General features: G+C 32.3%; 1 protein-coding gene across 1 annotated transcript in view; it reads right to left on the reverse strand.

Moving 5' to 3' along the window:
• Positions 1-4,987: 4,987 nt before the first annotated feature.
• The window catches only part of LOC108753420 (probable multidrug resistance-associated protein lethal(2)03659), an 11,436-nt gene continuing 2,708 nt past the window's right edge, over positions 4,988-13,715 (reverse strand). Inside the window, exons 4-14 of the mRNA XM_018494965.1 lie at positions 13,146-13,302; positions 12,439-12,641; positions 11,507-11,958; positions 11,132-11,346; positions 10,228-10,446; positions 9,433-9,619; positions 8,437-8,613; positions 7,673-8,129; positions 7,118-7,493; positions 5,685-6,381; positions 4,988-5,183 (exon numbers count right to left, since the gene is read on the reverse strand). Coding sequence (XP_018350467.1) covers positions 5,037-5,183; positions 5,685-6,381; positions 7,118-7,493; positions 7,673-8,129; positions 8,437-8,613; positions 9,433-9,619; positions 10,228-10,446; positions 11,132-11,346; positions 11,507-11,958; positions 12,439-12,641; positions 13,146-13,302 — 3,287 coding nt within the window. The 3' untranslated portion in view covers positions 4,988-5,036. The remainder of the gene's footprint in view (positions 5,184-5,684; positions 6,382-7,117; positions 7,494-7,672; positions 8,130-8,436; positions 8,614-9,432; positions 9,620-10,227; positions 10,447-11,131; positions 11,347-11,506; positions 11,959-12,438; positions 12,642-13,145; positions 13,303-13,715) is intronic.

The following is a 13,715-nucleotide window of genomic DNA, read 5'->3' on the forward strand; positions in this document are numbered from 1 at the left end:
ATATATATATATATATATATATGACGGACACTCCTCGAGATTGTCGCGCCTCCTTCGGGTGCACAATCGTGTCAGTAACCGTTGCTTGTCGCAATTTATCTCCTGGCAGCGAGACAGGGACGACTCGCGGTTTTCCTCCGAATCCTCCGGAAATCCTCCATGTTTCTCGGATCCTATTTATATAAAATTATAAGATCGAAGGGTTCTTCGTAAAACCGATGCGGATTTGTAAGTCGAGGTTCTAAATTTGTAAGCTTGAGATTAATTATCGGAATTTCAAATTTACTTACAAACGCGAGCTCGTGAATTTGATCGACCTGTTCTGTCTATTTCTCACATCGCATCGCGTTTACCAGATTCGTCCCATTTTCATCTAATGTATAATTTATAGTTTCTAACCATATTATTAGACGCAGAGATTTTTTAGTAGATTTATCTTGACTGATCGAAAATGACAATTCTTCTCATTTTTATACATATATCTATGGTAAGATTTTCTCTTTTGTTTACATATTCTTAATTAATAAAAACAGTTTTAATAGTATTCATCAAATGAAAAGACATCTATATGTTTTATTCTGTTAAGCTACCATTGGCGCCTCTAATGTTTTGATTCTAATAATAATTTTAATTAAAGTATACTTTGATGAATAAAGAAATAAAATATAATATAATAGAAACAGAAAACACGTATCGCTTTTAACAAGTTTGTGCTTTTTCATGGATATTGTGATGAGTGAATTAAAACAAATACAATTATTTTATAGACAACTATTTTCCTTACATATTTCAACCTATCGCACATACAAAATAGATGGGTTAACATATATTTGATATTCAGAAGAATAAAAAATATGATGCGTCTAATAATATGGCTAGAATTTGTAACTATTTGTTTATCCATAATATATAAGTATTGTATGTTTTGTGAAGAGGAAAGGTGAAGCTTGTTATCTCCATTTGGAGATTTCTGTCCTCCAAGGGACAACGCAGTACCATAATTTATTTATCCTCGGTTATCTTGGGATTAGTTTATGACCACAAAATCCGAAGGAATGTTTCGCGTAGATGGTACCGCACACGAGAGCGACGACAACAATAACGATAGGGTAGAGGATAAGTGTTATCTGTAGTTATTATCGTGATTATAACTTAGACGATCGAGCTGTGGTAGGGGAGGGGGGGGGAGGGAGAAGAGCCGAGGGTGAGCTTAATTTTTAACGTTGATAGCGATTATTCTCTTTACTGTCAGTATTACGACACACTAGTGTACTCGTCTCGCTGGGATACCAGCAAGGATCATTGCAAAGGATAATCTGCGAGCCGAGTAAGCAGAGTATATAGATGTAGAGCTATATTTGAACGGCCTGTTTCGCGAAGAGGGAAGGGGGAAGAAAGGAGTTTCGAATTGATTTCCCGAAGGTAAGACGTGTATCGTTCTCTCGAATATCTACAAGGTATCCTGAGAGAAACCAAGAGATCTTTGACCACGAGACATCAAATCGTTTATTAGAATCAGGTCCAGGAGAAAATTTTTAGTCACAGAAATATTCAGTAGATTTGATAAATATTAACTACAGAAATATTAATAAACACTTAATTAAAATTTCTATTCGAATTTCTTATTTATTTATAATTTAATTTTCCATTCCGATTTTGAGAAATTTCAGGGATTTTTATAACGTGTCAATTTTTATGTTAAACTGTCCTTCCATTGAATATAACAACGAATGAAGCGAATTTAATACATTGAATATTTTAATAAGATCTATCACAAAAATAAGACCTTTTTGCAAGCAAGCCGTTTGTTTCTTTTTTTTTTGTAACTTTTCTTACCAGTCTTATCGATGTGCATTGTTTCTCGCTATCGATAAGGCGAATTAGCGAATGATTTTCTTACTCGATTAATCTTTGTATTTTGACAATAAAGTCTCTTTCTAGAATCCTAGAAATAGCGTGGGACTTGCGTAACGTTCTTCTTTTTACTATAGATAGCTTACTCGACAGGACGACGAAGACGAAGTTGGGGGTCGTATAACTCTAGATAAATGTTTTTATGTACTGTGCGTGTCTGACTGACTGCGTCGATTGCTTGATGGTGCGAGTAATAATGGCACGTGTAAGACATTCTAACTATTTATAGCGAAGCATGTGTTGCGGCGTTAAGGATAATTCCTTGTATATGCTGTGCGAGGTCCTCTATAGGACGACCAGGTAGCTGTAAGCGGCTTTTAAAGAAATAACTCTAGTTTACTATATCTTGTTTATTGTACTTGTTCTCTTTATGTTAGGTTTAATGAACGCTTCGATATGTTTCTCTTGCCCCGATGAAAAAGATTCTTGTATTTCATAATATTTTTAAAACTTTTGCATAAAATATTTTTAAGAATTTTCCAGAATTTTTAAATTTATGAAAAAATTTCTAAAAAAATGTTTTAAACTTCATGAGATTTCACAAATTTCCTTCGGAAATTACAGAATGAGAAATTTTAGAAATACTAAAATATTTCAGAATTGAACATAGAGTTTTTTAGCATTTCTAAAAAGTATTCCAATTCGTGTAAAAAGAATATGAGAAATTTTCTAAAAATTTATAGAAATTCTGAAAAATTCTGAAATTTGTATAGAAATTCTGAAAAATTATATTTATGAATAATTCTAAGAAAAATTTTCACCAGGGCAATTTCGATAAATGATTCTTATCGTCGAGGTCAATTGAGTCTGACGATTAATCGCGCAATTCTATTTATTGATTCTGTCCGTTTTATTTCTCCGCCGATGGATACTTTTGAAATGATTAATTTTGCATTTGAGTAATTAAGTATCAAGCAGCGTCCAGTAGCGTGTACTTACATATTTTTAATAAGAACATCGTATTTTCTTTCCCGTCTTCAATTTTTTTTACTCAATCTATTCATATGTTTGATTCTTGTTTTGTAACTTTATTTATTCCGCGTTTCTAGTATAAGCTGTGTATCTTTTTCTGGGTGAAAAATAAAGACTTTGAGAGACCTATTGATGTGTAATGTAAGTCTACGCATCTCTCTTTGTAAAAAAAAAGAAACGTTACTTTGTAAGTAAACAGCGCGTTTTGTATCGACGATAGACTCTGAATGTATCGACTTATCATCGCTGTAATGTATACATATAATTGATGAGATCCTCGTTTTTAGAGATCGACGATGTAATATGTTGACTGTATGCTATCATTAAGGTAATTAAAGAACAATGTAATTAAAAAAGGAAAATAGAGGAAAAGAAATATATATATATATATTCATATATATATATATATATATATATATATATATATATATATATATACAGGGGTGGAGTATAATTACATAAATAATCATTTGTATCTATATTTCGTTTACAATGATTACGTTGCATAATGTAGGCACTTGTATGTAAGGTATTGTAATTTGTTTTCACCTAAAAGTACAATACACCTGTCTACATACATAATAAACATTGATAATGATGATTACAATATGATTGAGTTTCATGTGTAATGTAAATATAGTACTACATCTATTCTGGAGTCCATCAGTAGTCCACGCGCCTTTTTAATCCTTTTCCTGCTGTTAAAAATCTATCGTGTCTGATGCAATTGCGAAAAATTGTTGTGAACATATCGAAGCGCCGTGAATACGCGATTTTGATATCAGATTAAAGCTCATTAGGTATTTATAAATAACGTACGTATGTATGTACTTTTGTTTTGTCTTTTTTAGTTAAATAATTATTTACAAACCCGTAAAACGTAGGGTGTTCCCAAATTATGGAGGGTACTGTATCAAGTTATTGCATTTCCTAGATTTCTTTTCTGGACCAGGTCATCTTCTTTCTCAGTTTTATCTCTTTTAACAGGGTCTATATCCTCCGTTTACTTTTCATACTTACAAGAATGTCAATATGCTGAAAATGTTGGCGTTCGCTCTCGGATTCTTTACTTTTTTGGTATATACTTTCCCATCCATAATGACAGCTTTGTCTCATAGAAGTTTTTTCTGTAAAAGTATAATGGACCTTCAATACACACGTACTTTAGTGGAAATTAAAAGCTTCTCAGAGCATCAAAAAAATGTAAACAAAGAATTTTAACTTCTTGGAAACCTCTATTGATTTTCCATTAACCCTTTGAAATTTCAAACATTCGTACACAGTTCGCGAATATTCTAAAAAGCATGTATGAAATATTTCTTTATATTTCACAAAAATCTTAATTTCAATTATCTTTGTGTTTATGCCACGATTTCATTTTTATAAATTATTTAAATTGTGTTTAGCGAGCTCGCTTAGCTCTATTATTTTATTTTTTATCATTTATTATCTTAAAGAAGAACAAAAAAGCATAATAATTTCAAAACAATTTTTCCATCAAGTTTAAAATAATATTTTTTTTTTTTTACTTTTTAACGTATTTTTTGTATTATAATTTTAATATAATACTTAGGCGCAATATAACATAAACATTACATAATTTGGTACAAATTTTCAAAATAATTTACTTTCAAAAGTGGGGGGAGGAGATTAACTTTGTATAGGTTGATCACTTTAGTCATTTTTAGTTCGTATTATGTATCTTAAAACTAACAAGTTTCTGCAAAGTCATTTTTTCGAAATCTTTTTTGAATAATGATGAAAAGATACTTAGCTAATTACATTCATTTGATATAATATTTGTTTTTTAACAGTTTGAATAATTTTTGAATAATTAAAACTGTTTATTAAGAAAATTAACATCTTTTTATTTTAGAAAGGATGTAACATTCGATTTTTTATGTATATATATTTTATATATATATTGGTGTATATTTTTCTCTTTTAAAAAGATTATTTTTAAGAGATATTATCAATATGTGTCCTGTACATTGTACTATGTCGTGTTACATACAACAATCTCTATTTTAAATTATACCAAATTTTTTATATATCTAATATTAAAAAATTTTAATTTTCTTTTGATTGTGATTGAAATTAAATATCTGTTAATTTTTTTGCTAAAAGTTAAAAATTAATGTCGGGATATATCAAAGCATTGTGGGCGTGGTGTGATTCTGGTAACAATCGCTGGCAAAGTCGGATAGAATCTTCTCCATTTGTTTGCCAGTTTTCTGTACCATGGTCTTCAGGTACCCTGTCTCCTTCTGCAGCAGTACATGGGGATGATCAAATTCCTGTGTAGGATAAGAATCCGCATTTAACATCTATTCTCATTACGAGCGCTACTGAAGAGCGTCATACGTACGTGTCGCATATAAAATATTTACGCAACGTGTACTGCAGGAAATAAAAGATAAAAATTATTTCTGCTGACTATTTATAGGTATAATTAGCACAGTTGACTGTAATAGCTAAAAAATGATTTATTTAAATAAATTTACTTCAGTAAAACGCACAAAAATGAAAAGAAAAATTCTCAAGATTTATGAAATATTTATAGGAAAAATTGACGCATAATTATGTTGCTTTAAAATATTATAAAGCTCAAAAAATAAATTTTATAATCTGAAAAGGAAATTGAGTAAAAGATATATCACAAGGATAATCGATAAATTCTTAATTTGATTCTCCATAATCAAAGAAAGAAGGAAAGATTCCGTAACTTATTTAAATTCGATAATCGACGCTATCGAAAAAATACACAAAAAGATAAGGTCATAAAAAAATTGACTCACCACAACGCTGCCAGCGTCTATCACCAGGATACGATCGCTGTCCATGACGGTGTTGAGCCGATGAGCGATCGTCAGCACCGTACAATTCTGAAACTTCTTTTTGATTGTTATTTGGATCAACTCGTCCGTTTGCGAATCCACATTCGCGGTCGCCTCATCCAATACGAGTATCCGGTTGTTTCTGACTATCGCGCGCGCCAGGCAGACCAGCTGCCGCTGGCCGACGCTGAGATTGGAGCCGCCTTCGTTGATGTGAGTTTCCAGGTCTAACTCCTTCAGCTCGACCTCCTTGAGGGCTTGCCACAGCACTTCATCCATATATGAATTGAATGGATCAAGGTTCCGTCTCAGGCTACCAGAAAACAGATATGGTTCCTGCGGAATAATGCTGATCTTGGAGCGCAGATCGTGCAAGCCGATCTGGCTTGTGTCGACTTCATCGATCTCGATCAGACCATCTACGTTGGCTAAACGAAAGAGAGCTTGGATCAAGGATGACTTGCCGGCGCCGGTCCTGCCGACAATGCCGACTTTCTCCCGAGGAAAGATAACAAAAGTGAGATCTTTAAGCACCGGCGGCTCCAACGGCGCATAGCGAAGAAACACGTTCTTGAATTCGATTTTGCCTCTCTGCGGCCATTCTGACTTGGGTTTTTTATCAGGGATACTTTTGAGAGGAGGCTCACTATCCACTTTGCTGGAAGAGAATTTAAGTAGGGAATATTAACATGAAGATATTTAACCTTTCAGTGTTACTTCTAGTGTGGCACACAAGGGATATCTTTTACTTTGGTATATTAAAACCTTTTCATTACTATAACATATATATTTACTTGTTAGCTATTCCTTGATGTCTGGCGTTTCAATTAAAATAGAAACTTGTTACAAAATGTTAATTTTTCTATGACATTGTTTGCAATATGGTAGATACATCATACAATAATACAATTCACACCGGAAAGTTAGTAATTTAAATAGGTTGGAATAATTTAAAAAGTTCTATATTCACACAACATTACAAAAAAAAGTGTCTAAATAGACAGAAAAAGAATGTATTGTTAAATAAAAAACGTCACCAATTTTTGATAGCAAAAAAGATCTAAATCAAGGATTTGAAACAAATATAACGCTCTAAATTTTGAGATTTCTAGCACGCAGATTTAAAAGAAATTACGGATTTAAAAATCTAATATATATAATCAATAATGAGATGATGAACGATCTCGATAAATATTCATAATCAATAGATTGATTAAATTGTTAACTAAATTCTCTCTTTACTTTGATTTTAATAAGGATTTATCAGAGAGTTAAAAATTGTAAATATAGGGACGTAAGATAAAGTTACAGTAGGTAACTTATATTTTAAAAGGATAAAATAGTTGATAGAGATGTGCACTTAATACATATACAACGTCCAAAGTATAGAGTACCTGTACTCAAGGATACGCTCCACAGAGGTCATCTGGTTCTCCAGCTCAGCACTTTGGCGCATACCCCACTGGAATATGCCGGTGATATTGATACTCTGCGTGATCGCCAAACCTACATATTCGCCATTCCTCGAACCGCGGCCATAGTTGTCCAACATAAGGAAGCTCAGCGTGACCAGCGCAATGTACAGAATGCAGACAATATCCAGCCAAAGGCCGAAGGCGCGCGTAGACGCGATAAAAATGTACGTCGCGGACGAATGAAGATCTTGATGATTATCAAACTCCTTTATAAGGGTCGTTTCCGCCCCAAAAGCACGGATCGTCGATAATCCTTGAAGAGTCGCGTTGAGATGAGCGAAGACCGGTGAGCGAGCTGAGGAAAGTTGAAAACTCTACTCACTTCGAATAAAGTTCTACTCTATTCGAAGAGTTGAAATCCATCGTCAATTCAATGAGATTCGTAATGCTTCAATCTGCGATTGAAACTTTTGTTTATTTTATTGGGAGATTAGTCATGTCTATTCTAGTTAGAGATGAGCCTAAGATACTCACTGGTGCCTTCGAGACGCTTGACGCTACGACTAGTGGCCAGGTAGAAGGCTCTCAGGTAATAAAAGACAATACCGACGAAAGCTGTGGGTATCAGCAGCCACACGTTCGAGATGGCGACCAGAACGGTGATGCTCAGCATCCACAGATTGATCTGGACGCTGTCCATAAACAAAGTGGGCAGCATCTCGTCTACTCCGCCCATATCCTTGGAGAAGCGATTGAGTATACGTCCCGACGTGTTGGTGTTGAAGAATCGCATAGTGGCGCGACTGATGCTGCGGAACATGCGATCGTGCAAGCGCACTGAGGACCGCATGCACGTCCAGAAGAAGATCCACGAGCGAATTAAGGTGATGCAGATCGTCAGCACGATCAGCCCGCTGTAGATGTAGATGCACTGCATGCGGGTGAGGGGACTCCTCGGGTCCTCTACGACGCCGTTTTCCGTTTGGTTCATCTATAAAATTGTACAATTAACAAAGTATGATTAATGTAAAATGAGATCTACGATCTTTCTACAAAAACTTCTTTCTGCTTACGTTGAAAAAAAATTATACTTTTTAAAATGTGCCAAGCGAGACTAACTCTTATTAGCTAACAGATAAGGGATTATTGCTCTTTTCCAAATTGGTATTTCTCTCTTCTTTAATTCCAACGAGCCAATCCGATCGAGCAAGAAGGGATAGAACCGATAGAATTTTCTGGAAAAGCGATTATGCCTCAATTCGCCAATTATTTTCGCAACTTTGTACATAGACACTTACAAAGTGTTCTTCTATCTCAATCCATTGGGCAAGAAAGAAGTCGGTGCTGCTGGCTGCTAATTGTGTTGATATAAAAAGCATAGCCACTATGGATATCACGCACCAGTTTCCGCCAGCGCGTAAATAATTCGTATATACTCTGCCGGAAACATTGCCTACTGTTCGCATCTCAGCCACCTGAAATTAACGATTAAAATTTAGTTTATAATTTAGAGTTAAAATATAAAATTATTCCAATAATAGATAAAAGAACATTCGCGGATTTGAAATTAATATGCGTACTTCTAAAAAAATAAAAGTAAATTCATTATTTAATTATTAAGGATCAACAAGTCTCTACGATTTTTCTGAAGAAAGACAAATAAAAATTCGATCTGATATGTCACTCAATCTGCATTAAAGTGTAGCCGACATGCAGATAATTTTATTTAATTACACAGTATTTTAAGAACAAAGTTGCAAAATTCGTATTTATATGGACCATCGAAGCTTTATTTAAAAAAGGAGGTCTATAAGATCTCATAACGATTTGAATGTTACTTCTACGAAGTAAAATATGATGATTGAGCAGATACATATTTACCACAAATATAAAAACAAATGGTTCCGTTTATTACAATTATTAAAAAGTCAAATTGCACAAAATCTGACTATGTCAGACAAAAGAATTTTTTTGAGTTTTATATCTTTGTACAAAAAAAAAATCAAAAAGGTCTGGTGGCTAAATATTTCTTCTATCAGACAAAATATGATAGAATATTATACAGATATGAGTTATTTGGCTCGTTATTTCTGTCTATTTATTAAACGTCAATGGTAATATTTTTTCTAATAGGTTAAAATTAAACTTAGGAAAGATAAGATACTTGAAGTAACGTTTCGCTATATATATTTTTTTTTTTTTTTAAGATACGATTATTCTAAATCATAATGTTAGTTAAATACGATACATAGTTACTTCAAAAAATAAATAATTAGAAAATAAGTTCAAATTACTTCAGCAGGCCCCTGTTTCGAAGTGTCATCAATCATAAAAGAATTCAAAGATTTGATACTGCTGGTGTGCGAATTTCTACGGCTGGCAGAAGCCAAAAGAGGCGGAGAGAATTTCTCATTCGCCTCCCATTGGTTTTCCAATAACCGACCGAAATCCACTCGCATAGAGATCAGTTCGTCATAAGTCCTGATAAACAAAAAATTGTATACTATAAAGCGTACTAATAAATAAAAGTGGCTATTAATATAAATATTCGCTTCAATTCCCAAGCGAATTTTTTGAAAATAACAAAAGACTTGTTACACGGCGTTACAAGGCGGGCACACGTGCATTTAAATATTCCATGTTAATATTGGTATTTGCGTTTTTTCTGCAGAGAGACAATAATTCCTGACGTTTAGGAAACAATTGATATAAGGACTTAAACTAGAACGTTTTGCTTTATCACCAGATAGATAAGCCCAAAGTAATTAGTTCCGTTAAAGGCCATTAAAGTGTTCTTGCACGTGTACCTGAGTCATATATAGATACTATAACCTTCTGAATTTTAATAAAAATAGGGTTTTTTTTGTTTATAATAATATTAATATTCTCATTCGTCCTTCATTCCTCTCCTTGTGATAAAGGATCAAGGCTTTAATCGTAAAAATAAGACAAAGCAATAAAATAAATGTATGAATAATAAACGTAAAATATACGGATGTCAATAATGTCTTACTTTATTATAGAAATTGTAGCAAGATTATAATATGTAAGATTAAGAGAAATAGAAAGAAAGTGCAATAGAATCGTACCCTTCAGCCTGAATAGTTCCGTTCTTCAAAACAATAATTCTATCGACGTTGCGTAAGTATTGCAATTGATGAGTCACAAGAATCCGAGTCTTGTTTCCTAGATATTTGCTGATGCATTTTTCAAACATATACTTGCCCACATGGGCGTCTACAGCGCTCAAAGGATCGTCCATGAGGTATATGTCAGCGTCGGCATAAACGGCTCTCGCTAAGTTTACTCTGTCATTTATTAATATCACATTATTGTTATTATAATACATATAATAACTAATGTGTCTTTTCTAACTATTTACAATATATTTTATATACAATACAAAAACTTTCAAAAAAATTAATTGGAATTTGTGTGCTTTCTTAACAAAATTAATTTGATTAAAACGGAAGTTAAATAAATAAATTATATTAATTTAATTAAAGCATATAAATTTATTTTTCTCAGTGTCAAAAATGAAAATTCTTATTCCGTACATCAAATGTAAACATCAATAAAACATACATTTTTAAATATTCATTCTCACTGAGAAAAATATTATTTCAAACATTAAATAGATAAGCAAAGAAAGTATTTTTATAATAATAAGAAGAAATAAAAAATTAAATAAATTATAATAATCAACAAATTAAAATACAATGTTAACTTAAATGTTACGATAGAATGTTAAGAAGAAAATAAATAAAAATTATATTATATTATATTAATTATTAACAGCTCGGAATTGCAACAACAATAATAATCAGTATAAATATATGCTCGTGTTTGACCTATCTATCTATACCGATTAAAAATCACATGATTTTTAATTATTTATTAATTATAAAAGAAAGTCTCTGTTAGTTATATACAGATTAAAAAATTTGAAAAATTTTGCAAGTTTTATCTTATTAGGATGTCTCTGAAACGGACCTTGCCCGCTGGCCACCGGAAAGACTGATACCTCTCTCGCCTATGATTGTTTTATCACCATAAGGTAGCAGACTGAAATCTCTCTTTAACTGACATACTTCAACCACATGATTGTATCGAATCTGATCCATCTTTCGTCCAAATAAAATATTCTGTCTCACCGATCCGGCAAACAGCCACGGTTCTTGACTGGCATAGGCCATTTTGCCGTTAATCTGTGAAAAAAAGTATATAAAACAATCGTCAATTGGGCCTTGGCTTCCGTCAAGGTAAAGAGAATTGCGGAATAATAATGTAAGTCGGAAAGCTCTATTAATCACAAGTTAACTAGAAAATGGAAAACCGGGTATAACTGTTAAAGAATTATCAACATACTTGAATAAAACCTTTGTGCAAACGAAGTTCTTTCAAGATGACGTTCATCAGGCTGCTCTTGCCCGCACCGACCTGACCGACGACAGCAATTAGTTCATTAGGACGTACATTTATGTTTATATTATGCAAGGTGTTTTCCCGTTCATAGTCCTGCCACTTGGCGCTGCCATTCTTGATCGAAATGCTGTACTCGACACACTTCGGCTCGTCTACGATGGTGTAGTCCTTTTTATTTTGTTCGGTTAAATCTTCCTTTGCATTTGCCTCCTTCTGATGCTTTGCGTTTTTTTTATTATTCTCCTTTACGCTTTCTTTGTTATTCTTCTTCGCATCTTTGTTGTTTTCCTTGCTGGTCTTCTTCGTTTCGATCTTAGAAGATATCAATTCGTCACACATCAAGAACTTCTTCAGCCGTTTTACGGTTACAATCATTTCCGCTGCCCCTCTTATCCCTAAGTCGGACAAAATAGATAAATAAATTAAAATAAGAATAATATAGAATAATTTGTCTCATATATAACGACAGATATGATTATTAATCCTTACAAATCTTTCTGGATGTGGCATAAAAAGTACTCAGTTTTACTGTAATAATTTTTTGATTTTATATATATAATTTAATAAAGAGAATACTAACTTAACTTTAAACCAGCATCTTTATTTTTAATTGCGATTTTCTGCTAAACCTTTTTGGGCACAGAAATATTAGAACTGCAGCATATATTTATCATTTAATTATGGTGTTATTTTTTATGGCAAAAAGTGCTAGCTTAAAAAAAGTCATTTCTTGTATTTAATAACTTAGATCAATCTAAGCGTTACACAATATCAATATCAATATCAATATAACTCTATAAGGCATAACATTACATAAAAGAAAAATAAAACAAAAGGATCTCACATTATCGTCTTTTCCTGAAATTATCACATACCTTGCGGAAGAAACATAGCCATGGACAAGCATAAACAGCTGTAACATGCGGATATCATGAACACTTTCTCAACCGTTATTTCGTAGCCGAACAGTGTGTAAGCCAGCACTGTGATGAACAATGATATTCTCGTGGTGAAAATGATGAAAGACGTGCTGACACCCTTGATATACGATGCCCACCGGATAATATTAATTTCCATTCTGTAAATGAATTCTGTAGTATTAACTTTTTTCTGCAAAATTATATTTATCTTTTCTGAAACGTATAAACAGAGTTTATTGGATTCGTGTTTCAACATTGAAAATTAATAAGTTCTGGCTATTTAAATTTCAAAATTAAAAAATTCATAACGTTTTATATTTTATTTATTAATAATATCCCTTTTTACTATTATTATTATCTCAGCGTTTGGGACGCGGCAGAATTCTTATTTATAGTTTTAAAATAAATAATACACAATTTTTTTCCTAATTATTATATATTACAAAATTGAACCAAAGAAAATTTTGTAATTAAAAATATTTTACAATTAAAGGTAAATACCCTATTAAGGTAAATATTGTACTTTAATTGTTATAAAACTTTAAATTCAAAATATCACTTTTGTCCCGATTGAGATGATTTTTCTTAATGATCACGTTATTCGATGTACAATCAACAATATGAGAATTGTATGCATAATCAGTGTATGCAGCGGTACTAACTTCCTTGCTTTTTCTATAAGGGCGCTGAATGGATTTTCCCAGGTATACATCTTGATGGCTTGAATTCCACTGATAATCTCGTTCGTGAATCGCACTCTCTCATCAGTTTTGATAGCGATCCTTGATCTCAACTCCGATGATTTTTTGCCCAACCACACTGAGGAATTCCGAAAACGAAACATGAAATAGGATTAGAAGAAATGTTCAATCGTTCTCCAAATAGGATATTAATTAAACAGTGTGTGTACAATGTGTTGATTAGAGGAAAAAGAATTATTAATTATAAATTTAACAATAAATTTAGAAATTTGGGCATGTAATGAAAATTTAGAAAATTGAAAACGGAATTTTTAAACTTTGATGATTAAGAGAATTCAAATTTAGAAACTTAATTTACAATTTGGAAATAATAAAATCTTAATATTTCATCAAAGTTAACTTGAAATTAATTACTTCTAAATTATTATTCATTAATCTGTATTAATATGCATTAAAATAAATTATTTGCTGCAAAATGTTATTTATTAAAATCTACTATCAATTAATTTATATTTATCAAAATTGATTGAA

Source organism: Trachymyrmex septentrionalis, unplaced genomic scaffold (genome assembly GCF_001594115.1).
Source record: "Trachymyrmex septentrionalis isolate Tsep2-gDNA-1 unplaced genomic scaffold, Tsep1.0 scaffold114, whole genome shotgun sequence".
Lineage (NCBI taxonomy): Eukaryota > Metazoa > Arthropoda > Insecta > Hymenoptera > Formicidae > Trachymyrmex > Trachymyrmex septentrionalis.